The sequence below is a fragment of the Nothobranchius furzeri genome, chromosome 8 (genome assembly GCF_043380555.1).
Source record: "Nothobranchius furzeri strain GRZ-AD chromosome 8, NfurGRZ-RIMD1, whole genome shotgun sequence".
NCBI lineage: Eukaryota > Metazoa > Chordata > Actinopteri > Cyprinodontiformes > Nothobranchiidae > Nothobranchius > Nothobranchius furzeri.
This window is the reverse complement of record NC_091748.1, coordinates 80,935,315-80,962,298: the sequence shown is the minus strand read 5'-3', so window position 1 is coordinate 80,962,298 and position 26,984 is coordinate 80,935,315. Positions and strand designations below refer to the sequence as shown.

Below are 26,984 nucleotides of genomic sequence, written 5' to 3'. Positions count from 1 at the left end.
TTTTTCTGTGAGGCGTCTACACTTGAAAAGACCAGACTTTGGCTTCACTCAGATGTCTTTATTTGACCAGTTTCAGGATCATCATAAAGGTCAGCATCAGTATCAGGTGAAAACTGATAGCCTGTCAAGATCAAAAGTCGTCCTCACAGTTGAATTGTTTGCTTGCCTTCTGACTTATTAGCAGTTGAATCTCTCTGGGTCTGACAAGGTCTTGACAAGAAACATCAGAGAAGATCTTCTTTAACTTGTGAGGTAGCACATGTCTGTGCACTTCAACAATTTTATCAAGACCATAACAGATTAGCTGGTGAGACTTTAAGGTACCTTTTGAAGTGCTGACACGGATCTTGAGAAGGTAACGCTTGGTCGCTACTGATACCTTCATCCCTCCGACACCATGGACAACCACTGTGACGTCTTCACTACGAAGGTTGAGCTTGCTTGCAGCTTTATGCGTTATGTAGTTCGTGTCAGACATAGGGGTTGCATGACTTAATTTTTTTTAAAGTCGACAGTCAAGTAATGAAAATCGAGTCGACTTCGACTAGTCGTTGATGACGTCATACACCTGAAGTGGCGGGGGGGGGGGGGGGGGGGGGGTCGGTAGGTTCGCTGGAGTTTTTGACAATTAAAATTGCACCCACATTTTCTAAGTTAACACGTCTCTTTTAATAACGGTACTTTCTGCTTCCTACTTCAGCCCTCTCCCACCTCCCCCTGCGCAGCAGCCGCAATCTCACTGATGCACCTGCAGCCTTTCCTGCTGCTCTAAACATTAAAATAATTATTTCATTTTCTGTTCCTCACTTCTGATTACCTTCAATGGTGTCTGTTTGTTGCAACCACCAGGTACAAAACTAACTTGTTTTTATTTGACTATTTTTCTGTCCTGCCTGTTTATTATCTTCCTGCATCTCCTCTCAATCCTAAAGAGAAACTGCTACCTGGGTTCATTTATATTCTCCTTATGAGTTACCTTTGAACTGCAGTTCTAAGATCTACCGACCAGAAAACAGCAGAGTGCCGCTGCTCGCCGTCCGACTACAACGGGACCGTTTTTGCTGCGGAGTTCGTGCCAGAGCGGAGCGGAGATAGTGGAATTTTGGGGGTACATCACCGGAGGACAAAACAGGTGATGTGCCTCGCTCCGCAGCAGCGAAACGCATCAGGCACAAATAACAGACAGAAAACATTAAAGGAAATGAGTCGACATGAACGATCGCGTGTTTGATTTGTTTTTGAGGTGGTGACACCTGATTTGTCGTTGCTCAGGATGCCGATGTCTGGAGCGCATCAACGATCAGAGCTTTGCATGCGCAAACTGGTTAAGATTAGGATGGGGGTGAGGGGAAGGTAAAATTGCAGGAGGGAAAAGGTCACAGTTTGGTTAAATGTCCGTTTTACCGCTGGTGTCGACGCTCTGGCACAGCGCGTTGCCTCCGCCTCTTGACGCAGGGGCTCATCACCTGCTGTCTTTTCCGAGGACTGCATCTTGTCAGTCATTATCACGTGACAGCGACTAGTCGATGACAGGCATAAAAAGTCACCACAGAGCCGCGAAGTCGACTAGTTCATACAACCCCTAGTCAGACGCCAGGTAGATCAATGTCCCGATTCTTTCCCCATCGTTGGCGGTGATGTCAAGGAGCATCAGGATCATGGGGTACTCTGTTAGACCAATCTCCTCCAGGAGGCCTCTCTCTGTTGCTACAGAGTTGAAGGCTCGTGAGACAATGTTGCTGAAAGCCTCATGACACTGCTGCGCTAGCTCTGGTGATAATTTGGCGAGGAATTCTTCTTGGTCCTCTGTGTACCTCTTCCCCTCAGCTCTCCCTGGAACAGATTTGGGTCTTTGTGATGAGGGTCTTAGCAAAGGACAGACAAATGATGCTGGTCTTTGCACTCTGAATTTCCACACAGGTAGGTAATATTTCTACATGGTTTGTTGTGGATATCAAGGCACTTCTTGCAGGCTCCGAGCTGTGGAACTGCATTCTTTTTCTCCTGTAGCTTTGCGATAGTTCTAAACCTTCTGCAGACGTAGAGCTTCCTCTTGCTCTTTGGGTCACCACAGATGATGTATCCGGCTGAATCACTAATGGATTTAACAGTCTTTGTGCAGGCATACTTCGTTGGGAATTTTATCATCTCCTTGGCAAGGTATATGTCTCTCAGCTGAACTAACTGCTCGTAGATGGATTCTTGAGATTGGAGGTATACAAGCAGCTTGTCAAAACAGTTCTTATGAGTCACAGCATGCTTAGGGTCAGCAGCTTGAGTAGGCCAGTCTTTCTTCAGAGGCTCTGGTAATTTGCTATCAATAGATTTTATTACTAACAGTTTCTTTATTGCAACTGCTTTATTTAGTTCATTCAGATCATAGAGGGCCTTTTCAACTGCTTGGATTAGCTCAATGATTCTTCTTGGCTGGTTACTAGGAACAGCAGGGATAGCTTGTAGTTCTTCGATGATCTCGATGGCAATGGTGGCTTGATTCCCGTAACGGTTCTCGAGGACTCTGAAGATCTCATCTGTTGATGGGTATGTAGACAGACGCAGATCTCTAGCCATCCTCTCGTCGAGACTATCAAGCAGTTGAAACTTCTTCACCTCCACAGACCCAGTTGGTTCACCTTGTCTTTGAAGAGTCTCCCATTCCTTCCTCCATCGGTAGAACTCGCACTGGTTACTGGTGAACTTTGGTAAAGCCGTGGCTTTCAGTTTTATGGCTGCAAAAGGGGCTGTGCTGTTGACTGTGATAGACGCTTGTGTTTTGTCCCTTTTAATTCTTGCTCCCTTGATCAGGGCAGCTTTCTCTGACACCAGCTTTGGAAAAGACGTCTCGAGCTCAATAAATCGACGATCAAAATCTCGCCTTTCGGGAGTAGGAGCCCAGCGGTTCCATGACTGGTGTGCTTCCTGTGCTCTGTGCACCAGGTCTTCAACATGGAAAAGCAAAAAATATGCCTCCACTGGTGTGTCAGGCTGAGTGGAAGAGACGTTCTCAATCTCTACTTCGGCAGCATTTAGGGCAAGCATTAGTCTCTCTCACCAAACGAGGCCCATAATGTCTCTCTGACCAGGTTCTTTGCCTCCTTTAACCTGAGCTCACATTCTTTCCCAGTTTTCTTGAGGTCAGCTCTTTGCTGGTTGCTCAACTCATCTGTGCCTCCATCTTCACACTCTGCGATGTAAGCAGCCTCGCGCTCATCATTCATATCCAACACTTTGGAGCTCTCTACTGTGAGCTTCTTGAAGACATCCTGCGGCTCCTCTATAGACATTTCCATGTGGGTCCTTGTTACTTGATTGGCGAGTCTGGAGAAAAGTCTTTTTGCTGTGGTTTGCTCTCCCCTCAGTTCCTCAAGTGACTTTGACTCAGCCATGTTGCTTTGGTTGTTGTTGGGTTGGCAGACGGCAGGAAAGCGGTTCCCTCCAGGCCCCCGGATGGAGTCTTCTCCCTCTTTGTGGCGGACTTTGGTGGAGTTTTCACTGGTCAAGGCCGGTTTTCACTGTCAAGTGCTTCTTTTTCTGTGAGGCGTCTACACTTGAAAAGACCAGACTTTGGCTTCACTCAAATGTCTTTATTTGACCAGTTTCAGGATCATCATAAAGGTCAGCATCAATATCAGGTGAAAACCGATAGCCTTCCTAGATCAAAAGTCCTCCTCACAGTTGAATTGTTTGCTTGCCTCTGCCATCTCAGTTTGATACACACTGCCTGAATGCCTGCTGCATGCCTTGAGAAGCCACTGAATTGTGAGGTTGTGTGCTCTTGATTTCTTAATTTGGCTCACCTGGAGGAGGTCACACACCAGAGTTCACAAGCCCCCTCTGGCCAGTGAGTAGATTGCATGCAGAGCTCATTTTCAGATACTGTGCAGAAGAGACAGCATGAGGAGGAGAGAGTTGACAGAGCGATCTCTGCCAAGTCAGCATGACAACCATCCACTATGACACCAACTTGAACACACATTGGTGGAGAACAATCGACTTCCTGTCCCACGTTGGCCGATCCCGCATTGTGTTGAACCCCTCTAAGTTTCAATTTGCCGAGAGGGATGTTGATTTTGCCGGATTCAGGGTCTCCGATGCCACCACCGAGCCCCTCCCAAAATATCTGACGGCTATCAGGGACTTCCCCACGCCTACCTCGACCACAGACATCAGGAGCTGGTTTGGTCTGGTTAACCAGGTGGCCAACTACGCACAGCTGTGTGATATAATGGCGCCATTTAAGCTCTTTCTGAGCCCTCGGTGCAAATTTGAGTGGTCGCCCGAGTTAGAGGCAGCCTTTCAGGCATCCAAGCTGGCCATCGTGGACTCTGTCCGGGCAGGCGTAGAAATCTATGACATGGAGAGGCGCACTTGCCTCCGCCCAGACTGGTCCAGGCGCGGCATTGGATACGTCCTCCTCCAGCAGCACTGCACCTGCAGCTCTGGCGTCCCCGGCTGCTGACCTGATGGATGGAAAATTACTCTGGCCAGCTCACGCTTTCTCTCCTCCGCTGAGCAGCGAAACGTCGCTATTGAGGGGGAGGCCTTGGCTATAGCATGGGGCCTGGAGCAGACCAGATACTTCACACGGGAGTGCGACTACCTGGTCGTGGTCACCGACCATAAGCCCCTGGTGAAGATCCTTGGGGAGCGGACATTGGATGAGATAACTAACTCTCGCCTGTTCAGGCTCAAACAATGCACACTCCCATGGCACTTTGACATTGTACACTTGCCTGGCAAGAGCAACTGCGCTGCTGACGCAGCCTCCAGGTATCCCTCGCCCTCTGGCTCTGATGAGGGCCGTTGCATGGGCGCATGAAACATGACCGATAGCGAGGAGTCGGTCCATATGGCGTCCATTTGCAGTGACGCACAGGAGTCTACTGCCATTGCATGGCCACTCCTCGCTCAGGAGACGGCTGTAGACGCATGCCTCTCCCACCTCCTACACCTCATTGAAAATGGGGGCAGCACTGACCCAAAGGAAGCATTTCATTATACTATAATTATTATAAGTAGTAATAAACAAATATTTATTTAATGCTTATCTAGATTATAAGTCATCAAAGAAGTTCACATTGATTTTTATTAAATCATTCTTGAATTTAGCAACTGATTCGAGCTGGATCTTCTGTCTTCTGGAGGCAGACAGATGACCTTGGGGAAAGAAAGTTATTGTTTATGATTCAGACTTGCAGAGTCTGAATCCAAGCTGGTGTGAAGGCAGAACTTTTAAAGGGAACACATGCAATGTTGTGTGTCCTTTCTGACCAGATGTTGAATAGATGGTGAAAGGTCAAACAGTACCTAAACTGACCATTGCTGGATGTTTACATCGATGAAACTAAACAACAATTACACAATCCTTTGGGTCAGTGCTGCCCCCATTTTCAATGAGGTGCAGGAGGTGGGAGAGGCATGCGTCCACCTGAGCGAGGAGTTGTAGTCTCTTGGGTCATTTCCAGACCTGGTGCGCCCTCTTGTGGTGTTTCAGTCTCAATGTTTAAACCACCAAATGGTTCCAGAACGCGGCTGTGTCTGCAGCTCACCGCTCCCCCAGGGGATGGGTCAAATGCGGAGAACAAATTTCGCACACACATCAGTGTGTGTGACAACTAATGGGACTTTAACTTTTAATGTCCATGGTTTAATTATCTCTTCTTGTCCACTCTGCCCCTGTTCGGTCGTCTGTGTTTCAAACTTTTTCACATGTGAAGTATTCCGGCGATAACGTACTCCAGCTGGGGATTCAACAACAACCTGATTGTCACATTTACTTACAACTTTATGTGGTGCTATGTTTATGGGCTGCATGGTGGCGCAGTTGTTAGCACTGTTGCCTAGCAGCACGAAGGTTGCAGGTTCTAAACTCGGCTGCAGCCTTTTTGCCTGGAGTTGCGTGTTCTCCCCATGCATGCGTGGGTTTCCTCCGGGTACTCTGGTTTCCTCCACAGATCACAACATGCCCTATAGGTTATAGATTGTAAATCGCTTTGGATAAAAGCGTCTGCCAAATAAATAAACATAAACAGGTAGAGCGGGTTGTCCAGTAATCGGAAGGTTGCAGGTTCGATCCCAGCTCTGGACAGAGAATTCTGCTGTTGTGTCCTTGGGCAAGACACTTAACCCACCTTGCCTGCTGGTGGTGGTTGGAGGGACCGGTGGTGCCAGTGCTCGGCTGCCTCACCTCTGTCAGTGCGCCTCAGGGCAGCTGTGGCTGCATCGTAACTCATCCCCACCAGTGTGTGATGTGACCATAGACAGTGTGTGAATGGATGAATGATACACTGTAGTGTAAAGTGCTTTGGAGTCCTTACTCTGAGAGGCGCTATACAAGTGCGGGTCATTTATCATTTAAACTTGTCCATCTTGTCCTGTTTCATCAGTACCGTCTCTCCAACATCCACTTTTGAATACAGTGCTGCTCTTCGCTCATCTGCGTACAGCTTTAACTGACCCTTTTGTTCTGCGGCTCTGTCACGAACGTCCAACGCTGTTGTGCTCGACCCACACAGTTCTGGTAACTTTCCTCTTATTTTCCGGTTAAACAGGAGTTCCGCTGGACTTTTCCCGGTGGTAGGATGTTCGAGTCCTCTGTACACTGCCACACATCTTCTCAATTCCTTCTGCCACTCAAGTCCTTCGGCCTGAGCAATCCTGATCCTCTTCATCAGCAATGCATTTTGCCATTCCACTTCTCCATTAGCTTGAGCCCATTTTGGAGTTGTTTTAATATGAACGTCCTGTCCGGCCAGGTGCAGTAAAAGAGCGCGTCTCCGCTGCGCCATCACATCAGACGTCCCGTCGGCGATGATAAGACCTTTCTCGTCTGCATACAACTCGAACAACGTCAGCTATCGCGTCCATCTTGATCCGAGAGTAGCAGGTTCTGTGTAGCATGCAAATGGCTGGATCCCCGTCTTCTCCATCGTGAACGCAACTTTCGCGTCCAACTCCGCCACTTAAAAAAAAAAGTCCTGTTTTCAAACACTCGTCTCCGTCATCCTCGTCACCATTGTTGTGTGTGTCGATCTTACTTTATTAATGAGATAGGACATTCTGAATTGGGGCTGCTCAGTGGCACAGTGGTTAGAGCTGTTTCCTTGCAGCGAGAAGGTCCTGGGTTCGCTTCCCAGCCTGGGATCTTTTTGCGTGGTTTGCATGTTCTCCCTGTGCATGTGTGAGTGTCTCTGTGTTGCCTGGCTCTCTGTAAAGGGTGTACCCCGTCTGATTGCCCATTGACTGCTGGAGACAGGCAACAAACCCCCACCCCCACCCCACCCCACCCCCCAGATGAGGCCCGCGGAGCATTCTTATGTGGCCCGCGAGATAAATATCAAAAATATATTAAAACTGGCCCGCTGGCCGATTTTACCGCAAAGACTACAACTTCCATGATGCTTTGCGGCGTCAGCGCGCAGCCGACGCGCCCCCTCCTTTGTGTTTTTTCCAGCGCCTGCTGCCGGTGTCAGCAGCTCTGCTGTCTCGGACAAACTAAACACTCCTCTCACTCAGCGCCGAGTTCACTCAGCTGTTTTCTGACGTTGAAGCCCAGAAACGGAGATTCTAGCCGCTCAGTAATGTGTTCACGACTGAAAGAGAAGTTTTCCAACTAACGTCCAGACAGAGCCGATATAACTCCAGCGAGCAGCGACACGCTCAAACCAGCACGACTCTGTGGTCGTGTTTCCTCCCCGACACACAACAACGTGCTCAAGCTGCTCAGACATGTTCATCAGCACAAACCTATGTGAGCACCTGTTGTCATCTAATGTTGTCATTATTATGATGAAGATGAGCAAAACAACAGGAGTCTCCTCCTCAGCTCAGACCAACCCCATGATGCAGGTATCTGGCTGGAACAGGTGAGCATCACAGTAAACCAGTGGAGCAAACTGAGCTTTAAATATGTTGGTTTTATGCTCTTTTTCTGCTCCAAAACATGAAAGTTAACAGGTGAGATGTTGCATTTTCATTTAAGATTAAATGATATTTGTATTTTGTTGTTGGCCCGTGAGCAGGGGCGGATTTAGGACTGAAGAAGATCCGGGGCTTAACGCACACATGCACGCGTGCACACACACACACATGACACGCACTAGTCAACATCATATATATTTGTCTTGTACCACATAATTTTTAATCTGAAGCTACATATTAAGCATTTTCAGGGCAGAGTATTGTTCCTGTTAGTGTTTAGTGTGAGATGATAGTAAATATTCCCGTTCTTTCTCCAACAACTTTACCTGATAGTAAGCTAACTTTAGGCAAACCAGCAGCACAACAAATATTTTCTAATAAGACTCACAAACCTGAGTCAACACCAGTCTCATCAAAGCTGGGGTTCTGTCGCCGTACTTTTGGTCTAAAAACGTCCTTATGTCCATCTTCACTCATGCGTTTCAGGCAGAGAGTGTAGAAGAAGCCGGCTGCTGAAGGGCTTCTTCTTCAGTGGTGGAGGCTCAGGCAGGCTGTATACAAACTACTGCCAGCTGCTCCCTCTCTGTTGGACTTTGGTACTGCATGTTACTTCCACGATTTAGATCCGGGGCTTATCATGAAACATCCAGGGCTTCAGCCCAAGTAGCCGGGCCTAACGCCGGCCCTGCCCGTGAGCAAAGATTTAACCTACAGTAAACAGGAAGTGGAAAGGCTGCAGATAGATGAATAGAATAGAAAATCTCTTTATTGTTCCTCAGTGGGAAAAGCTAGACGTCACAGCAGCGATGACACGTATTACAGGAGAAAAAAAGGAGAATAAAAAATAAGAAAAATGAATAAACAAGAAAACATAAATCCTGAAAAGATTTTAAAAATGCTGATTATACCACAAGTAATGAATACCACTGATGCCTTTTATTTAAAACCGACTTGCTCGTGTGTAATTTGGTTATTCCACATTCAGTGTTAATGCAGAAATATGTTTGTTTCCAAATTTAAAGGTTCAAAATTGCATATATGTTGATAAAGAAAATGTGCAAATTTGCCATCACTTTTTCAAAAATATTAAGTTTGGCCCTTGACTCCGTCCCAGAGTTTCATTTCGGCCCCGTGTGAGTTTGAGTTTGACACCCCTGCGTTACGTCATCACGTTCCCAATACATGACAGTTTCTACTAGCCTGGCAAGCCAGACTAAATAAATGTATTATTTATTTGCAAAGCAAGAATTTGGTCTAGTTCGCTAGGCTAAGTTTCTACAGCTAATTTTTTCCACTGATGAAGTATATATAATAGATGTACTTTTAATATTATATTAGCTAAATATTTACATACAAAATCCCCATGATTTAATAATTTCAAAGAACCTGATCTGAATGAGTATTGTATCTCTATTACCAACAGTAACTTAAAATGCCAAAATTGAAAACTAAAATAAAAGTGGTTTAAGAATATTTTAACAGATACTTTGTTGTGTTTTTGATTATATAGTGTTGTTATTTTAAGTTATGTTTAAATATGGAGTTTTTGTTTTATAATTGTTAATTTTTCAATAAAGTTTTGAAAAATAAAACTTACTTCCTGCACGGATGTGACGGAATGGTTGCCGCTAACGTGATTTGGAATCGTAGGATGTCCCAGGAAGTTCCTGCCTTTCTCGCCTCTGATTGGCTAGAACGTCTCTACTACGATTGGCTATTTCCATTTAGCAGCAAACCGTCTTCCACCGCTTAGTGCAGTCTGTGGTGTAAAGTGATAACGCGGTCCGGGTCTGCAGCCTTTCGGAGAGCCCTTGCAGCCAATCAAAGGCGAGAAAGACGGGATCTTCCTTGAACATGCTACGATTCCAATTGACGCTTCATTGCTACATGTAAACAAAGCACAGAGAGACGAGGCGATGACCAGAACCGGGCTGTAATCGGAACAAAGCCCTCGCAGCAGAGCCAGACTGAAGAATCTGGTTAGTGGACTGAACGCGAAGCGGAAAGATGTCCATGGAAGATCCATTCTTCGTCGTTAAAGGGTCAGAAGCATTGGTTATCTGCACTAAACTAAAGCTAGCATCCGCATAAAGCTCGAGCCACGACTATTTTCCGGTGCCGTGGGCAGCAGCTGTTAGCTCTAGAAGGCTGGTTCCGTTCTGGCTGGTCTGTCCAGCCCTCGATCAGAATTCCCCTGCGCGTATACAGTATGTAGTACGGTCAACGCGGGGTAGGCCTTTGTTGTTTTTCGCTTAAAAATCATGAGTGAATGGTATTCAAATGTCTTTTCACCCACAGACCTGCTGCCCACTGGGTGTTTTCCCTTTTTCAGACCATTCTCTGTAAACCCTGGAGATGGTTGTGTGTGACACTCTCAGATCAGCGGTTTCTGAAATACATGTAGTGAAAGAAAACAATCTTTTATAAAAGCACCTCTCAAAATAAAAATTACGAGGCACTTCACCAATAAAAAATGAATTAAGGCATAAAAAAGATTTCAGAGATGATTAAAAATATGTTCAAAATGAGAGAGAGAAAAATGGTGATGAAAAATAATGCTAGGAAATGGAGAGAGAAAATGAACAGGAAAGAGGGAAAACAGTGGATCCTTTGACCCAGCTCTCATCCTGGATTCTCATGTCAGTTCTCTTGTTGGCTCTTCCTTCTTCCATCTCAGGAACGTTGCTAAGCTGAGTCCCATTCTGTCCCGCTCTGAACTTGAGACAGTTCTCCACACCTTCATCTCCTCACGCTTAGACTACTGTAACTCTCTTTTCACGTGTCTGAGCAGAACCTCCCTGAACCGTCTACAGGTGGTTCAGAACGCCTGTGCTCGGCTTCTGACCAAGTCCTCCAAACACACCCACATCACCCCGCTTCTCCTCCAGCTTCACTGGCTGCCAGTCAACTTCAGGGTTCATTTCAAGATCCTGGTTCTGGTCTATAGGGCCTTACATGGACAAGCACCATCTTACATTGGTGATCTTCTTAGTCCCTACACCCCCAGCAGGTCCCTGAGGTCCAGTGATCAAAGCCTACTGGTTGTGCAGCACCAGGCTAAAGGTCAAAGGTGACAGATCATCTGCTGCTGTGGCCCCCAGACTCTGGACCTCTCTCCCCCTGAGCCTGAGATCAGTGGACTCAGTGGTCTCCTTTAAAAAGCAGCTGAAGACTCACTTGTTCAAGCTGGCTTTTGTATGACCTTCTTCACCTCTCTCTCTTTATTCTGCTCTCCCCACCTATTCCACCTTCCTCAGGATCCACTGGTTTCCCTCTTTCCTGTTCACTCTCTCTCTTTCTTAACATTTTAATCACAATTGTCTATTTTTGCTCATTTTAAATATATTTTTAATCATTTTCTAAATTGTTTTTTATATTTTTACATTTTTTTTTTGTTTTTGTGAAGCGCCTCATGATTTTTATCTTGAGAGGCGCTATAGAAATGATATTTTCTTCTTCTTCTTCTTCCTGGGAAAGGTGGAACAAGTAGAAAGAACATAATAAGGAGAGAGAGGTGATGGAGGTCACTCCAAATCCTGAACAGGTGAGTTTAAAGGAGACCACTGAGTCCACTGATCTCAGGCTCAGGGGGAGAGAGGTCCAGAGTCTGGGGGCCACAGCAGCAAATGATCTGTCACCTTTGACCTTTAGCCTGGTGCTGCACAACCAGTAGGCTGTGGTCACTGGACCTCAGGGACCTGCTGGGGGTGAACCAGGATCTTGAAATGAGATATATATACACAATATATATAAATACTATATCTATATCTATCTATATATGGTATTATATATATATATAAATACGATATATAAATACTATATATATATAAATACTATATCTATTTCTATCTATATATGGTATTATATATATATATATAAATACGATATATAAATACTATATATATATATATATATATCGTATATATATATATATATATATATATATATATATATATATATATATATATATATATATATATATATATATATATATATACACACACACACACAGTGGGTTTACAGAGAATGGTCTGAAAAAGGGAAAACACCCTGCGGGCAGCAGGTCGGTGGGTGAAAAGGCCTTGTTGAGGTCAGAGGTCAGAGGAGAATGGCCAGACTGGTTCGAGCTGATAGAAAGGCAACAGGAACTCAAATAACCACTGGGTACAACCAGCACTTTATGTTTTATATATGTATTTTGTTGTGCCTGAAATGAACAAATTAAAAAAAGGTATGCAGAAGAGCATATCTGAATGCACTACACGTGGAACCTTGAGGCAGATGGGCTACAGCAGCAGAAGACCACACCGGGTCACACTCCTGTCAGCTAAAGACAGGAAACTGAGGCTACATTTCACACAGGCTCACCACAACTGGACAATAGAAGACTGGAAAAATGTTGTTTGGTCTGATCAGTCTTGATTTCTGCTGCAACACTCGGATGGTAGGGATGGATGCATCCTGCCTTGTATTAGCGGTTCAGGCTGGTGGTGGTAGTGTAATGGTGTGCAGGATATTTTTTTACACACTTGGCACTAGAGCACCTTTGGGATGTGGTGGAACAGCCAGCAAATGTTCTGCTGCTTTTGATCCACCCTGTTCTTCTGATAATGACCCAGATTCCTCAACTTCTCAGTTTAATGAGTACTGCCTCTCCATCCTGGACAACATCTGTCCTGTCAGAACCAGATCAGTTCCTGCACCAGGGCTGCAGCTATCGAATATTTCAGTATTCCAGTATTTTATCGAATCTTCCATCGATTAATCGAGTATTCTACTTGACGACATTTCAAGTGAAAGGAGATTATGGTCTGCAGCTAAAAATTTGAAAATAAAAAAACAAAATTATAAAAGGCTCAACAACAGATGTTAAATTGGTGTTGTCTCGTTCCCTCCTTCCTAGCTGATATTTATAGTTCATAAATATTTTATGGAACAACATTTGACTTTTTATATACGGGTTGGCAAACTAATCTAGTCTAAGTTGTACTGAAATTTAAAAGTGTTCGTCAATTATATGCTACAACGGCTTCTTTATGCAGATGACATCCAACTGTACATCTCCTTTAAGCCCCATGAGATGTCTAAGCTGCAGCTGTTACACACCTGCTTAGACTCTATCAGAACCTGGATGGTGGGAGCTTTCTTCAGCTGAATGAAGATAAGACTGAGATCCTCATCTGTGCCCCAGACAAGCTGGTTCCCAAAGTCAGAGACTCTCTTGGTCAGCTTGCTTCCCACACCAAACCTTCTGTCAGGAATCTTGGCGTGACCTTTGACCCAGCTCTCACCCTGGATTCTCATGTCAGTTCTCTTGTTGGCTCTTCCTTCTTCCATCTCAGGAACGTTGCTAAGCTGAGTCCCATTCTGTCACCAGTGACCAAACAGGTTGCTGAGTGATAAAAGACATTGAGTTTATTAAGAAGTATTTTGGAAGCAGTCCTATAAATGACGTCACCGGATTGTCATTTTAACTAAGGTTTTCTTTGCAGAATGAGTCAAGGATGACCTATTGCGGTGTAGAAACCATTGACGGCTGTCATTTTTGCCATTAAATGCTGGCTGACGATGACGTGGAGCAAAACGGTGGTTCTAATGTGTTATTAATTATCTCTTTATGGATGTGTGAACCTAATAAAATGGTAAGAAAATAAAAATTTAATCCAAACCTTGAAAATAAGCCTATTGTTCTCTGGGTGACCGACACGGATCTTCTCCGTGGGTGGGGGCGAGGGGTCCCAGATTGTCTCCTGCGTTGCTGTCAGAGTCTCTGCCGCTTCCTACTGACCAGTTTACATCAGCTTTCCCCTCTCCGGCTGAAGCAGACTCATTTCTCATGCTTGTTTCACTGAGAATGTTTTTTTCTAAAAGCTGTTTCAGCCACTATTTCACAACAATACTTACTAATACTAGTAACAATACTAGGGCGGAAAGTTGATTGTGGTAAGTTAGGGTTGAAGATCAACTTGTGTTTAAATGAAGATGAAGAGTGGAGAAGGCATGTTGAAGACAAAGTTGTGCTGCAAGAAAGAACTCATGCATATAAAGTGGTGTCATCTGCATATAAATGTATATGAGAGCTGTCAACAGCCTGAACAATGTTATTAACACTTAAGCGAGCCACAGCTACAAATATGATCCCTCATGAAGTTACTACTTTACACCAGAAGCAAGTGTAGATGTGTTACTTCAGGCTGAGCAACATTTATGGGTGTGTTGACATTGGAAGCTTTGGAGTTTGTAGTTTGAAAACTCTCCCGCTGAGAGGGGAGAGGGCGAGAGGAGGAGATGAGCGCAGCATGAAGAGGACGAATATTAGAAGGACAAAACTTACAATTTTTTATGCACTAAAGAGGATGAGAAGGATGAATGTCTAACAGACTGCTCAGCTGTTTAGATGGAAGATGGGAAAAAGAGGCCCGCATTCGGAGTCTGCTTAGTGACGTATGTCATCGAGTCACTGACTTGTGTTAGGAACTTTACAGCAATCCTCATAAGAAGCAAGCATGCAGCGACAGTGGAGAGGAAACCTCCAGAGGATCCTGGACCTTTCGTCCCTGATTCTGGACTTGTCTGTGTGGTCATCAAAAGTAGATTCACCTCACAGAGTTCTCCATGTTCTCTTTTTTGCAGGGAGGTAGAGAAGGCAGTGCATGTAGCTCAGAACCTCCATCACAGATGGAGCAACCTGAAGCAGGAAGGGGGCAGAGCCTCCAAAGAAGAAATGGACTGGACAACCAATGAGCTGAGGAACAGCTTGCGATCCATTGAGTGGGATCTGGAGGACCTTGACGAGACCATCAATATCCTTCCCCTTTGAATTGGTCTCATAACTTTTATTGGTCCCAACAGGAAGCTAGTCAGTAACCATAGTAACCATTCGCTCCATCAACACAAAATCAGAATATAGCTAAAGAAAGGAACTAACAACATGGTCACATGAATAGGGTTGTCATGTGACCACATGGTGGTCATTTAGGTGTTTTACTGAAACAAAAATAAAACATTTTCTAACTACATGTGAACGCATCGTGGTGTCCAACCCTAAGAAGTTCCACCTAGATGCAGCAGAGCTAATGAGGAGGAGGGCCTTCATCACCAGTACAAGGCTCTCGGTCAAGGTAAGTCCAAAACCAGAGCTGGTCCAGGGTTGGGGTTCTGGGCCTAAAGTCAAATGGTCTCCTTGTTTTGCAGGACATGAAAGAGCAGATGTTGAGCCCAGCTGCTAACCCAAACCCAAACCCGGCTGACAGACAGAACAAACAGGTAGCTGTTTACTCTCAACTCCTCTTATTGCACTTGTGCCCATGAGTCAGATGATTCACAGGATGAAGATGATGATGATTGGGGAGCTTTTCTCTATGTTTTGACTTTTCCTGTTGAGGTTCTGCTCAGGGAGTGTGGAGCCCAGGGCCCCATCCGGCAGTCTAGTTCTGATAAGTATGGCCGATTGGACCATCAGCTGCAGAACGCCAACTCTCAGTTCATTGAGGAGCAGCAGGTGCAGCAGCAGGTAGGAGAAAACCTGAACAGCACCAAGACCCAGTCTTTGGATAGAACAAGTTTCACAGCAGTCTGTGTTTTCCAGCTGATTGCAGAACAGCAGGATGAACAACTGGAACTGGTGTCCGGAACCATCGGGGTACTGAGGAACATGTCAGAGCGAATTGGCATGGAGCTGGATGAGCAGACTGTGTAAGAATCCAAACACTATCTTGGTTGGACCAGCAGTACTGGTTTCCAGAGATCTTTCAGATCCATGCATTCATTTCTATGTGTGTATTAAAGCTGGGAGGTAAATCAATTTTATTGATTAATTTGAATTTTCCATTTGTGAAGATCTAATTTAGGAAAATATGGATTTTTCCCTCTGTTGGGCTCCCGTAGTTCAAAGTACAGTCAGCCTGGATGTCTCTTATATCGCCTACAAGACAGTGACTAAATCGGTTCGAATGAATGTTTTTCTACTAAAACAGGCCGTAGTGTTCCAATTTTAGCAGAAATGGTAAATGACTTGCATTTGTATGACGCTTTCTAGAGTTTTACAACGCCCAAGGCACTTTACAGCAAATCCAGTCGTTCCTGCACGCACATTCACACACTGGTGGTGATGAGCTACACTGTAGCGACACTTCCAGAACACATCAAGCATAGCAGTTCAAATCAAGGCAGCCAGGAAGTCAAACACAAAAGCTGTTTAAAATGTCCAGAAACTTTCAAAATAAAAGTCATGCACATTTCCAGTTGCTCAACTAGTATAATTCTACATGGTTACCTTCGTATCCGAAGTTTCTTCTTCCGGCTCTAGGAGGGTGCAGACGCTTTTCTTCTCCTCTCCTCCATATCTTATCCTCAAGGCCTTTGTCTGTCTGTGTGTGCTGGGTGCACGGCTGCTTCTGCATTTTTTCTGGAAACTGGAAACTGAAATTCACTAAAATGGATCTCGTCAGTTGGTCTCTCCACGCGGTTGCTAAAACTTTTTCAACGATGAGAACGGGGAAAGGGGCTCCCGGATGCCCCTCCGGGACAGACCAGCTGTCTGTGGAGGACTCTGAAGACGTGTGGATATTCGTGGTGTTGGTGTCGGGTTTCCTGCTGGTCGGCATTGGAGGCTACCTGGCTTACCGGAAAATTAATGAGCTGTCGAGGAATATTGGCCGGATCCCGGAGCTCAGAGATGGTTTGTACCGCGCTGTGAATTCACAGACTCAAATAATTGTCAAGATGAATTGTAAGCTTGGGACTTTGGCCGACATTCATTCTTTGGCTCAAAAGATGGATGATATCAAGGAGAGAGTGGACGAATCAGCATGGATTGGGATAGATTAATGTCCATTATTGGGATTTTGAGAGGTTGAGGACCATCAAACTTTAAGACAGAGAGGAAATTATCTCTGTCTGGCCCCAAAACAATTTCTAATCGGAATCTGGCATCCTTGAGCCTGCAAGGCTACAACAAAAACTCCCCCCTCAGAAGATAAGTGGAATGTGCCGTCGCTATGGCAACTCAACACAGTGGGAAGGCCGCTGAATTGTTCCAGGGTCACTCCAACCCTCAATGCTCCTCCCCCTATCCACACTGAGGTGACATGTGCTGCTTCTATCGTGGCTGCAGGAGTTGGAGTGGGGATAGTCCCAACCCACCACCCCACCTAGTAGACACTTATGTTGTGTTGTCTGAAGTCTGTTGCATATCTGTTTTTTTTTTCTTCTTCTTCTTCTGGCACTCACAGGGAGCAGTCGCTTCTGCCTTTTCCTCCCTTATCTGTATTTTCCCCAAGGCTCTTTTTGTCCCGTCTGCCTACAGAGCGCTTCTCTGCATTTCCTCTGCAATCACCATTTTTCAGCATGGACTTAATTAATTGGTCATTCAACGCGATTGATAAGATTTTTTCTACAATGGGGACGGAGGAGGGGGCTCGCGCCTGTCCTCAGGGGACACATGCAGCGGGATATATGTTCGATTCCTGGAAGAAGTGGAATATCATCTGTCTCTCTCAGCTGTCCATTGAGGACGTCGAAGATATGTGGATATTTGGCCTGATGATCGTTGGATTTCTTCTGATAGGAGTGGGAGGATATCTGGCTTTCCGTAAAATTGGGATGACGGGAGCGATTGGAGGGCGACCCGCAACCATGGACAGCACCGTCCGTGTGGATACCTCACAGACTGGGACGTTGCTCGAGGTGAATCGCAAGCTGGACAATGTCTTAGCTGCGTTACCGGTGTTAGCGCGCAGGATTGATAACATCTCGGAAAGGGTCACCGGACGGTGTGGAGATGTTTAATCACTGAATTGGCTTCACTGGAGGACTTGAATGATCAATACAGACTTAAGGCAGAGAGGGAAAATTATCTCGTCCTGACCCAAACAAAGTTCTGTTATTGAATCTGACGCCAAAAGCAGCCTTGGAGTTGCGTGCAAAAACCCCCACAATGGAAGGAATGCAGACAAATGCTGTGAAACTCTATCCACCCCCCACCCCCCCGCCTTCAGATTGTGGTCTCTACCGAGGTCATTAAGCTAAAGGACTCACTGCTCTCTGTGCTTCCCCATGACCTCCCTCCCACCTGCGGAGCCAGCTGGTTGAGCGCCACAGGCAGCCCCCGCTGAGGAAACCAGGGTCCCAGCCCCTCCCCCCTACCTACCGGGTCTCATGTTGTGAACTGTGACGTTCGTGCTTACATGTCAGGTGTTTTTTTTTTGCATTAGAGTGCTGCACCCTGCTGGTGTAACCCTGTTAATGCCTTTTTTCTCCCTCCCCTGAACTTTCCTCATGTATTCCCTCATTCTTCTACAAAGGAGCGCCGTCATGGCTGCTCCCATGGTCTGCCTGTATCTGTCCTGTCTATATGTGTGTGTGTAACCTTGGTCAGGTTGTACTATGGAGTCAAGTTCCTATGCTCTGATCTGGAGCACTGGCAATAAAATTCATTCTGATTCTGATTGTGTTGTGTTGACCGGACAGTTCCCGTATTTGACCGTTTATTTTGACGGAGAAAGAATAGAAAGAATTACCCCGACGCATGCAGATGAACTGACACTTTATTCTACGCACATCGCAGATGTAGCTAAATCACTCAAGAAATGATTCCCATCTGAACATCTGAGCTGGACACTGCTCAGCGCAGCTCGCTGTCAGCGTGTACAACATAAGGTACACAGCGAGCTGAAGATGTGGAGAGGGGCTTGGAGCGCGTCGCAGAACCAGAGCGCATGCGGGAAGATTCCTCCGACTGAAGCGAGACTTGTCACTTAGAAAATGTTCCCTGATGATGAAACTTTGGCTGAATAGCGCTTGTTCCTGTCTCCAATGTGGCGACACATCCAGGAGCCGTCTGAGGAGAAGCCCAGAATCTCACATCCTCGTCAGCTCAGGAAGCGCCTATGATTACGCACAAGCGTGACGCGTCAACCCGGTCTCACAGTAAGACCGGGTTGGACCTGTTCAGGTTTACGCAGACAATCTTTACATTTAGAATTAGCTTACAGATGTAAAATTAATGCAGTAAAATATAAAGTATTTTATTTAAATATCCATTCATTATTTTACAAGCACAGAGAGCCGCATCAGATGGATGGAAGAGCCGCGGGTTGCCGGCCCCCGACATAGACATAGGGAGAAAATCTCATTATGTCACGTTGCTGCATCGATGCAGAATCATGCACGGCTGAATCGCGATGCATCTTAGAATCGATAATTTTTCCCACCTCTAGTCTCTCGGCACATTTTTTCCCAGCCGAGTCACGCTATTTGCTAGTTTGCTTCTGTTGACACGACAGACCCACAGACCCAACAGCAAGTTTAAGACAGTCTGCTGGTTTTCTTAGCTGGGGTGCTCGGTAGAGCTGAGGAAAATATTCTAACAACCAATGCATTAAGATGTGGACATAGACGATTATGAATCTTTGAAGAAGCAGACCATACTTGACTATAGCTGCTAGCATTATCTACTAGCTTGCTTCGTCTCTAAGCGGTCATTAAGTGTATTTGATCAAGGAACCTCTGGGTCATTTAGGGTTGTGACTTTTATTATATGGAGACATTTGTGTGTTTTTTAGCTAGCCCTTTCACCGTGGTTGCCCACAGGAGCTTTGTTTATGCCAAACCCTACCCCCGTATAATCAGGAGACAACTACGGAGAGCAGTCAGGGACAAATAGAGAGTGTAATAGGGAGTGTTATCCTGACTAAAGAATGCATGAGATGATGGCCCATCATGAATTTAGCTTAACATGATAGATTTTGTTTTCTCTGGACTAGAAACAATTACTGGTAATATTTTGGATGATAGGATATGAGCCTCCTCTAGATATAATTTAATCATCACTCTCAAAATATGTCACACCTGCTCTGGTGTTAAAAGTTACTAAATTTAAAGAGCAAACAGCAGGTTAGAGACTCCCATGAAGCAATGTCTAGGGAAACACAATAAAAACTCGTTTTAAACGTTTTTTTTACACAAACAAAGTATTTAGGCTTTTAGAGTCATTTTTGTGAGAAAACGTTTTTTTTTCCAAACCAAGTGACGTCAGCTGAGGGAGTCCTGTTAGCTTAATCCAGAGAAAAATATGGACTCTAATGCGGCTCTGACACAGAGGAACCTTTAAATGTTTATAATTCTACTTCTGATGGACCAGGACACCCCAGAGAGCAGAGACAAACCAGAGGGAGAAACCATCTGCCAAAGCAGAGAGATTGTGCTGCCATGTGAGGAGAAGCAGCTTGTGAGTTAACCCTGTTAGCTTAACTCATTCACTGCCAGCTGTTTCCTGATTGGTAAAGCCCTTTGCTGCCAGCGTTTTTCAGCGTTTTTAATGTTTGTTTTAAGAGTTACAGAACGTTGAGCGCTAGGATGATGTCAATGCCAAAACAAAGCAGAGACTCACCTCTTACATCAGGAAGAATCCGCACGTTTCGAGCGTTATCCGTTCTTTCATAATCCGTTGTTGAATTGTGATCAGCAGAAGCTTTTCCAGTTCGCGCCTCACTTTTTTACAGCAGCGGCCCAAAACGATCTCCTAACACACGGATGTTCTGCTTCCTGATCACATGATGTGTGACGTATGAGAACGAAGATCGGCTTTAGAGCTGGGGTGTTTATTCACACGGTGCGGGGGCTCGTCCGACGCCCACACAGTAAAAAAATGCAAATGACGAATGAGTTAAACTCATGTGCTAACATCACAATATTGTACAAATTAGTATCTATCGTGTACCAGCCAGTTAAAATAGTATCGCTCAGTTAATATAATATTAATACTAATGAGCATCTGTCAGCTGTCTCATACTCATTAATATCCGTTCACATAACGTAGTTTAATCCAGTTCAATTCAAGTTTATTTATAAAGCGCCAAATCACGACTAGAGTCGTCTCAAGGCACTTCACATAGTAAACATTCCAATTCAGGTCAGTTCATTAAGCCAATCAGAAATAATGTTTCTTATATAAGGAACCCAGCAGGTTGCATCAATTTACGCTTAGAGAGAGGGAGAGAGACGCCTGTCATCAGGTTCTGGAGCTCATGCGGGCTTCTGTGAGCTGGATCCGACCCAGACACCAGGAAGCTAGTCCAGCTGGAATTTTTAAAAGCTGCGCATGATCCTCTGCTGGTGGTCCAGGCGGCGGTTCTGATTGGTTCCGACCCGGAAACCAGCTGAGCCGCACATCTCTTCTGGTGGTCGGTTCTGACCTGGTTCTGACAGTGATGTAAGCTCCAGAAATCTACATTGATTTTTTTAAACTCCACCATGGGTCTCCAGAGCCCAGCGCGGACCTCCCTGACCCGGTACCGACCGATGTGGGCTACAGAAGTCTGTCTTTCAGCTGCAGAAACGCCCTCAGGCACGGAGGTAGAGGCGTAGTTTCTCTTTTCTGGAAACCCGTGGACTCGATGTCCACACAGGCTGGAGTTGGTACAGCCTTCACACTCTAGTTTATCAACATGAACACAATCCACCACTAGTAAACACACACACACACTGACTGGATAACATGACCTCTCTACCCTAAAACTAGCCACTTTCCACATTGAGTTGAGGCAGCCTAGCTTCTAACTCCCTTTGGTTACGTCAGAGCCCTCCTCCTCCTCACATGGCAGCACAATCTCTCGGCTTTGGCCGATGGTTTCTCCCTCTGGTTTGTCTCTGCTCTCTGGGGCGAGCAGCAAACTCATAACTTTATGGTTCTGGTCTATCAGAAGCAGAATTATAACCATTTAAAGTTTCCTCTGTGTCAGAGCCGCATTAGAATCCATATTTTTCTCTGGATTAAGCTAACAGGACTCCCCACTCCCTGTCACATCTCTGTAAAAATATTGTTTAAAACGAGTTTCTATTATGTTCTCTAAATATTGGTCCATGTGAGTTTCCAACCTGCAATTTGCTCTTTAACAACTGAAATAGCAGGAAATAATACAGTTAAAGAGCAGATTGTAGAAGAAAGTAGAAGAGTGTGGAAAGTGGTCAGTGTGTCCTCCAGCAGTCTAAGCCTATAGCAGCATAACTACAGAGATAACTCTGGATAATCTATCCTATTTAAATGGAGGCATGTTGGAGGCAGGGCAAGGGAGAGCCGTCTTTACCGACTGTACACTCCACCTCCCTCTACTCCCCCACTTGTCCTGATCTAGGCTAACATCAGATTTTAACCATAGGCCCTATCAAATAAAAATGTTTTAAGCCTATTCTTAAAATTAGACAAGGTGTCTGCCTCACGGACTAAAGCTGGGAGCTGGTTCCACAGGAGAGGAGCCTTAAAGAAGACATTACAGGTCTGTGAGAGCCAGAGATTTTCCTTGTTTGAAGTGACCAAATACTTATTTTCCACCCTGATTTACAAATTAATTCTTTAAAAATCCTGCCATGTGAATTCATGGATTTTTTTTTCACATTCTGTCTCTCACAGTTGACGTGTACCTATGATGTAAATTACTGACCTCTGTCATCATTTTAAGTGGGAGAACTTGCACAATCGGTGGCTGACTAAATACTTTTTTGCCCCACTGTACAAAAGGGTCTAACTGAAAGCGCCAGCCCGAAAAGGGGCTGGGAAACTAACAGAAATAGTCCACTTAAAATCCTCAACAGAAAACGGGAGCAGTCCTGATAAGCAGTGACGCTCAGACAAAGCCAAAGTCAAAAGTACGATCCAAAGTCAAGTTTTTCACGAAGCTAACAAAATATGAGCACGCGAGGAGAGGAGAGTCGTGAGAACACCTCCGTGTCCACACTTCCCTGTACCTTCTCCTCGTCTCCGTGCATGTGAGATCCATTTACCAGCTGTGCTCTGATTGGAAATCACACACACAGCTGGGTATCTGGAGGAAGGAGACAGGCAAGGCTGGAGCCACAGAGGCCATCTGGTGGCTGGAAAGGGGAGTGTCCGTAACAGTAAATCTTAAAATCTATTCTGAATTTAACAGGTAGCCAATGTAGGGAAGCTAGGACAGGAGAGATATGATCTCTCTTTTTAATTCTCATCAGAACTCTAGCTGCAGCATTTTGGACAAGCTGAAGACTTTTAACTACATTCTGTGGACTTCCTGAGAGTAATGGATTACAGTAATCCAGTCTTGATGTAATAAATGCATGAACTAGTTTTTCAGCATCACTCCTGGAAAGGATGCTTCTAATCTTAGCAATATTCCGAAGGTGGAAAAAGGAAATCCTACAAACCTGTTTAACCTGGGATTTGAATGACATGTCCTGGTCAAAGATAACACCAAGGTTCCTTACTTTGTTCTCGGAGATTAATGTAATGCCATTCAGGTCAGGTGATTGGCTAAGCAATTTCCGATCTGCCCCCTCACACTCTCTATATAGCTCCGGACCCCACGTGACTCTCAGTTAGTAGACGCCTTATTGGCAGGTAAAAGAAGCTAAACAAACACGGATGTAAACATGAACGTGAACGGGATCGGCTTGGATTTTACTTAGTCTGAGTTTACTTCACACTTTAAAACCGAAGACATCGTTTTATATAGTCAGAAATTAAATAGACTAAACATCTCCGACCCTTACCGTGCCCCTGGGATACTTTTTAATAACGCCAGAAGCTGTCGGAGCGGACTCCTTACCGGACCTGGCCGGGGAACCCCTTGGGATTCCCCCGGAGGAGCTGGCCCAAGTGGCTGGGGAGGGGGAAGTCTGGGCCTCTCAACGCTACTGCCCCCGCAACCCGACTCCGGATAAGCGGATGAAAATGGATGGATGGACAAATAACAGATTTACATGTAAGTAGTTTAAATAGAGTGCTGTGCTGTTTGAATGTATAAACTGAACGCCAAGAGAAATCACTAGTCTGATTTTTTTCCGTGAATAAAATAAATATGTCAGGCAGGAGCGTCTCAGGATCTGTCTGAGATCTGTCTCGGTGACACAGATAATAGCAATCCAAAGTGCTTTTTATGTGTGATCTGGCAATTGATTAACCATTGCTTAAAAATTAAATACAGCTTAGCCGGTTAATTGCTGTGATCATAAAACACGTAAACGGCAGCACGCAGAACTCACGAGGCAACGTTTTACGTGATGTTTACTTGTTGCTATGAGTAATAAGACAGAAAAAGCCCCGCCAAAATAAGTTTAGGAAGCCCACTAAGAATCGTAATAAAAGCATTTAAAATAAATACCATACACAGTTGAGGAAACGTTGGTTTAAGTACCTGATATGAAGCGGTCGCTGCATAAGTGAAAACCTTTACTCTCGGGGTCCCACAGCTTCATTTTAGCCCGGTCACTAGCTCGTTTTATTACAATGATCCAACGTTTGCGGCATTCTGGATCTTGGGGAATCCTGTAGATGGCTCATTCCTTATGTCGTCCGTGTCTGTTCTGCATCCTGGGGCACAACAGGAATCTACCATATTTCCAGTTTGATTGAGTTTTCTGACAATAACAAATAGTCCAGCTGCGGCCTTCTGCCTGCCAATATGGCGCCGTTTCGATTTGAACTGTTGCATGCCGGGAGAAGTGACGTCAACTCCCGGAGCTCTATAGGACGCTCCTATAGATAAACCTTACATAAACAAGAGCGTGTACACACACAGGTGCTCACATGGTGCTCTCATAAGTATGGACTTGGACATGTTCAACACAGGTCTTAAGGCTGTGGTTGACACTAAATGCACTCTGATTTATTATCGTGATTGTTCAGTTAAACAATGTTGATTTTATATTTCTTCATTAAGTTGACGCGGTGATACCTTGATCCTGATGTATTGTTGTTGAGTCCCTTTTTTTTCTTCTTCTTTCTTTCTGCAGGTCTAGAAGCAGACTCTTGTTCATTATTGTTTATTTTGTAGACCCCCCACCTTTTGTCTTTTCCTTTCTCTTTCACCTCTGACTCCGTGTCTGGTCGGAATTAGAAAGCATTCAAAAACAACAACAATCAAGTTTTAAGTATCAGGTGGAGCATCAAAGCAGACGCTTTGATGCTCCACCTGAGAGTAAATCTGTAAGGCTTGTTACCAGCATTCAGACATCAGTTCTGTTTGCTTCACAGCCAGACAGGACACGGTAAAAAAAGAAGTGAAGATAATGATCATTTTCATTTTAATACTGATTTTATTTCATTTCTAAGTTTTGGATGTCTGTGAACATTACAGAATTGTCTGATTGGTGTAAAGAATACGTGATAATATTAATGACAGGTCATGATCTAAAGTCCTGCCGATATATTTTGTTTCTGTATAAACACCAGTAGTTGGACACACACACACACACACACACACACACACCTTGCTTTGTTTAACTTTGTGTAAGAAAAAATGCCAAGATTGTTAGAAGAAAAATCTGTTTAATCGGAAAATAAAATAAAAATAAAATACAAAAGTTTTGTCTTGTTCTAGGGGTTCATATTTCCTACTAGATGAGTTCAGTTGTATTCATTCATGCACTTAAATGTTCATGTTCTGAGATTATTGAAAAACTTGTTCTATAATCGTTTCTCCGGGTCCCACTCCGAGTACAGTGTGTATATGTGAGTGTGTGTATGAAAGTGAGAGTGTGCTGGTGTGTGTGGGGGTTCTGGTTCTGGCTGAAGGGTTGTGTCTCCTGCAGGATGCTGGACGATTTCGGCCATGAGATGGACAACACTCAGTCCCGATTGGACAACGTTATGAAGAAACTGGCTAAAGTGTCTCATATGACCAGTGGTAATCTACATGGCAACACATGACTCAGTCTGAGGTGTTATCTGATATGATCAAAGCCTCCTCTAATTGGACAACAGCTGTTCCAGGTGAGGGGGGTGATGGGTAATGAGCACCAATCACAGACTGTCTTTGTGTGTCTCCAGATCGTCGTCAGTGGTGTGCTATTGGCGTGTTGCTTGGCATCCTCCTGGTTGTCCTCGTACTACTCTTCATCCTCTGATTGATGCCAACACTTTACTACAAAATCAGGTTCTGATCCAGATCCACTGGGACTGGTCTGGACTTACCTGGACTGTAATGAACTAAACTGGGCCATACTCCAGCGGAGTGGTGTCTTCCTCTTGGTTTGTTTGTATTTATTTCAGTTAGTCTGAATTTATATTTAAGGATCTATAAATAATCATTTTTCCAGTTTAATCAGTTAGACCCCAGTTCAGGAAGAACCCAGTTCCAGCAAATCAGAGCCGAGCAGGCTGGGTTCTGATTGGAAGCTTAGATGGGTTGGGTCAAACCTGACTCCTGGTTCTGTTGGTGGTCCTGGGTTAGTTCAGGTTTGTTGAAACACTAAAACTTGCAGTTTGTGTTTTTTTCAGTTTCTGTTTGTTTATTTTGTAGTTCTGATCAAATGTAAGTGTTTGGATCTGAGGAAGTCCCCCTACATACTTCTTGCTGCTGCTTCACAATAAAAGCGCGTCTCTGATAACCTCTCACTTATTTTGAAAAGTCACAGAAAGGCTAATGAATAATGAGTTTCTTGTGAGAAAACAGCAGCCACAGCAATCAGGTTCGTGGTGCAGTTTGTTTATTTAGCACGAGCTGAAACAGAATTGAGCTGAAAGCCAAGCCTCATACCGCGCACTTGCAGGAGTTAACCCTTTGATGCATGAAGTATGAAATCTTCAACCATGATTTTCTAACCATTTTTTCATTCATCTTTAGGTGTGAATTAAACAAATTTCATATTTACATATTTTTTGTAACATTTAATTTACTAATAATTTATTACATGTTCACCTCAGTGGACAGCGTGCGTTCTGAACATGAAATATGTTGGCTTGACTTACTGAAGTCCAAACGGAGGGGCTCACATGCAATAACGTCTTCAACAGCTGTGCTTAATAGCAAAGAAAAAAAAACACAAAATTTTGAGTACCTGTCCACTGTGGTGACCATTATGCATCCAAGGGTTAAAGCAACAGTATGATGTAGTGTAAGGCTGAATGCTATGCTAATCACTTAGCACGGATCAAGTTAAGAACTACATGGTTAGGGGGATAATTACAGGGTTCCCAGGGCATGAAAAGGCTGGCCAGGGCCTCTCGGAAAATTATTGTTTAATAAATTAATGCAACAACAAACTGTATGCTTCGCAGGGCGGAGTGTGTGTATGTGTGTGTGAGGGTG

The 26,984-nt window shown here is 44.7% G+C and overlaps 2 protein-coding genes across 4 annotated transcripts in view; one reads left to right on the top strand and one right to left on the bottom strand.

Annotated features, from left to right (window-relative positions):
- The window catches only part of LOC139071602 (spectrin alpha chain, non-erythrocytic 1-like), a 337,529-nt gene that overhangs the window by 267,842 nt on the left and 42,703 nt on the right, over nt 1-26,984 (bottom strand). The window lies entirely within an intron of this gene.
- Nucleotides 8,257-26,283, top strand: stx6 (syntaxin 6). 3 transcript variants are annotated; one of them, XM_070554406.1, is made up of 8 exons: nt 8,257-9,899; nt 14,554-14,723; nt 14,947-15,041; nt 15,115-15,186; nt 15,290-15,433; nt 15,509-15,615; nt 25,486-25,580; nt 25,724-26,283. In XM_070554406.1, the coding sequence occupies exons 2-8, from the start codon at nt 14,645-14,647 to the stop codon at nt 25,798-25,800; spliced, it is 669 nt and encodes a 222-aa protein (XP_070410507.1). In that variant the 5' UTR covers nt 8,257-9,899; nt 14,554-14,644; the 3' UTR covers nt 25,801-26,283. The 3 variants fall into 3 exon arrangements, with proteins under 3 accessions (XP_070410507.1, XP_015830840.1, XP_070410506.1); XM_015975354.3 differs by having other exon boundaries at nt 8,257-9,962; nt 15,305-15,433; XM_070554405.1 differs by having other exon boundaries at nt 8,257-9,962.

What these genes read in the sequence shown, in the direction of transcription:
- stx6 (XM_070554405.1), top strand. Translation starts at nt 9,928, where the DNA reads ATGTCCATGGAAGATCCATTCTTCGTCGTTAAAGG. An exon ending in GGACCTTGACGAGACCATCA is followed by an intron (nt 14,724 to 14,946) that starts ATATCCTTCCCC and finishes CTACATGTGAAC; the next exon opens with GCATCGTGGTGTCCAACCCT. An exon ending in CTGACAGACAGAACAAACAG is followed by an intron (nt 15,187 to 15,289) that starts GTAGCTGTTTAC and finishes CTCTATGTTTTG; the next exon opens with ACTTTTCCTGTTGAGGTTCT.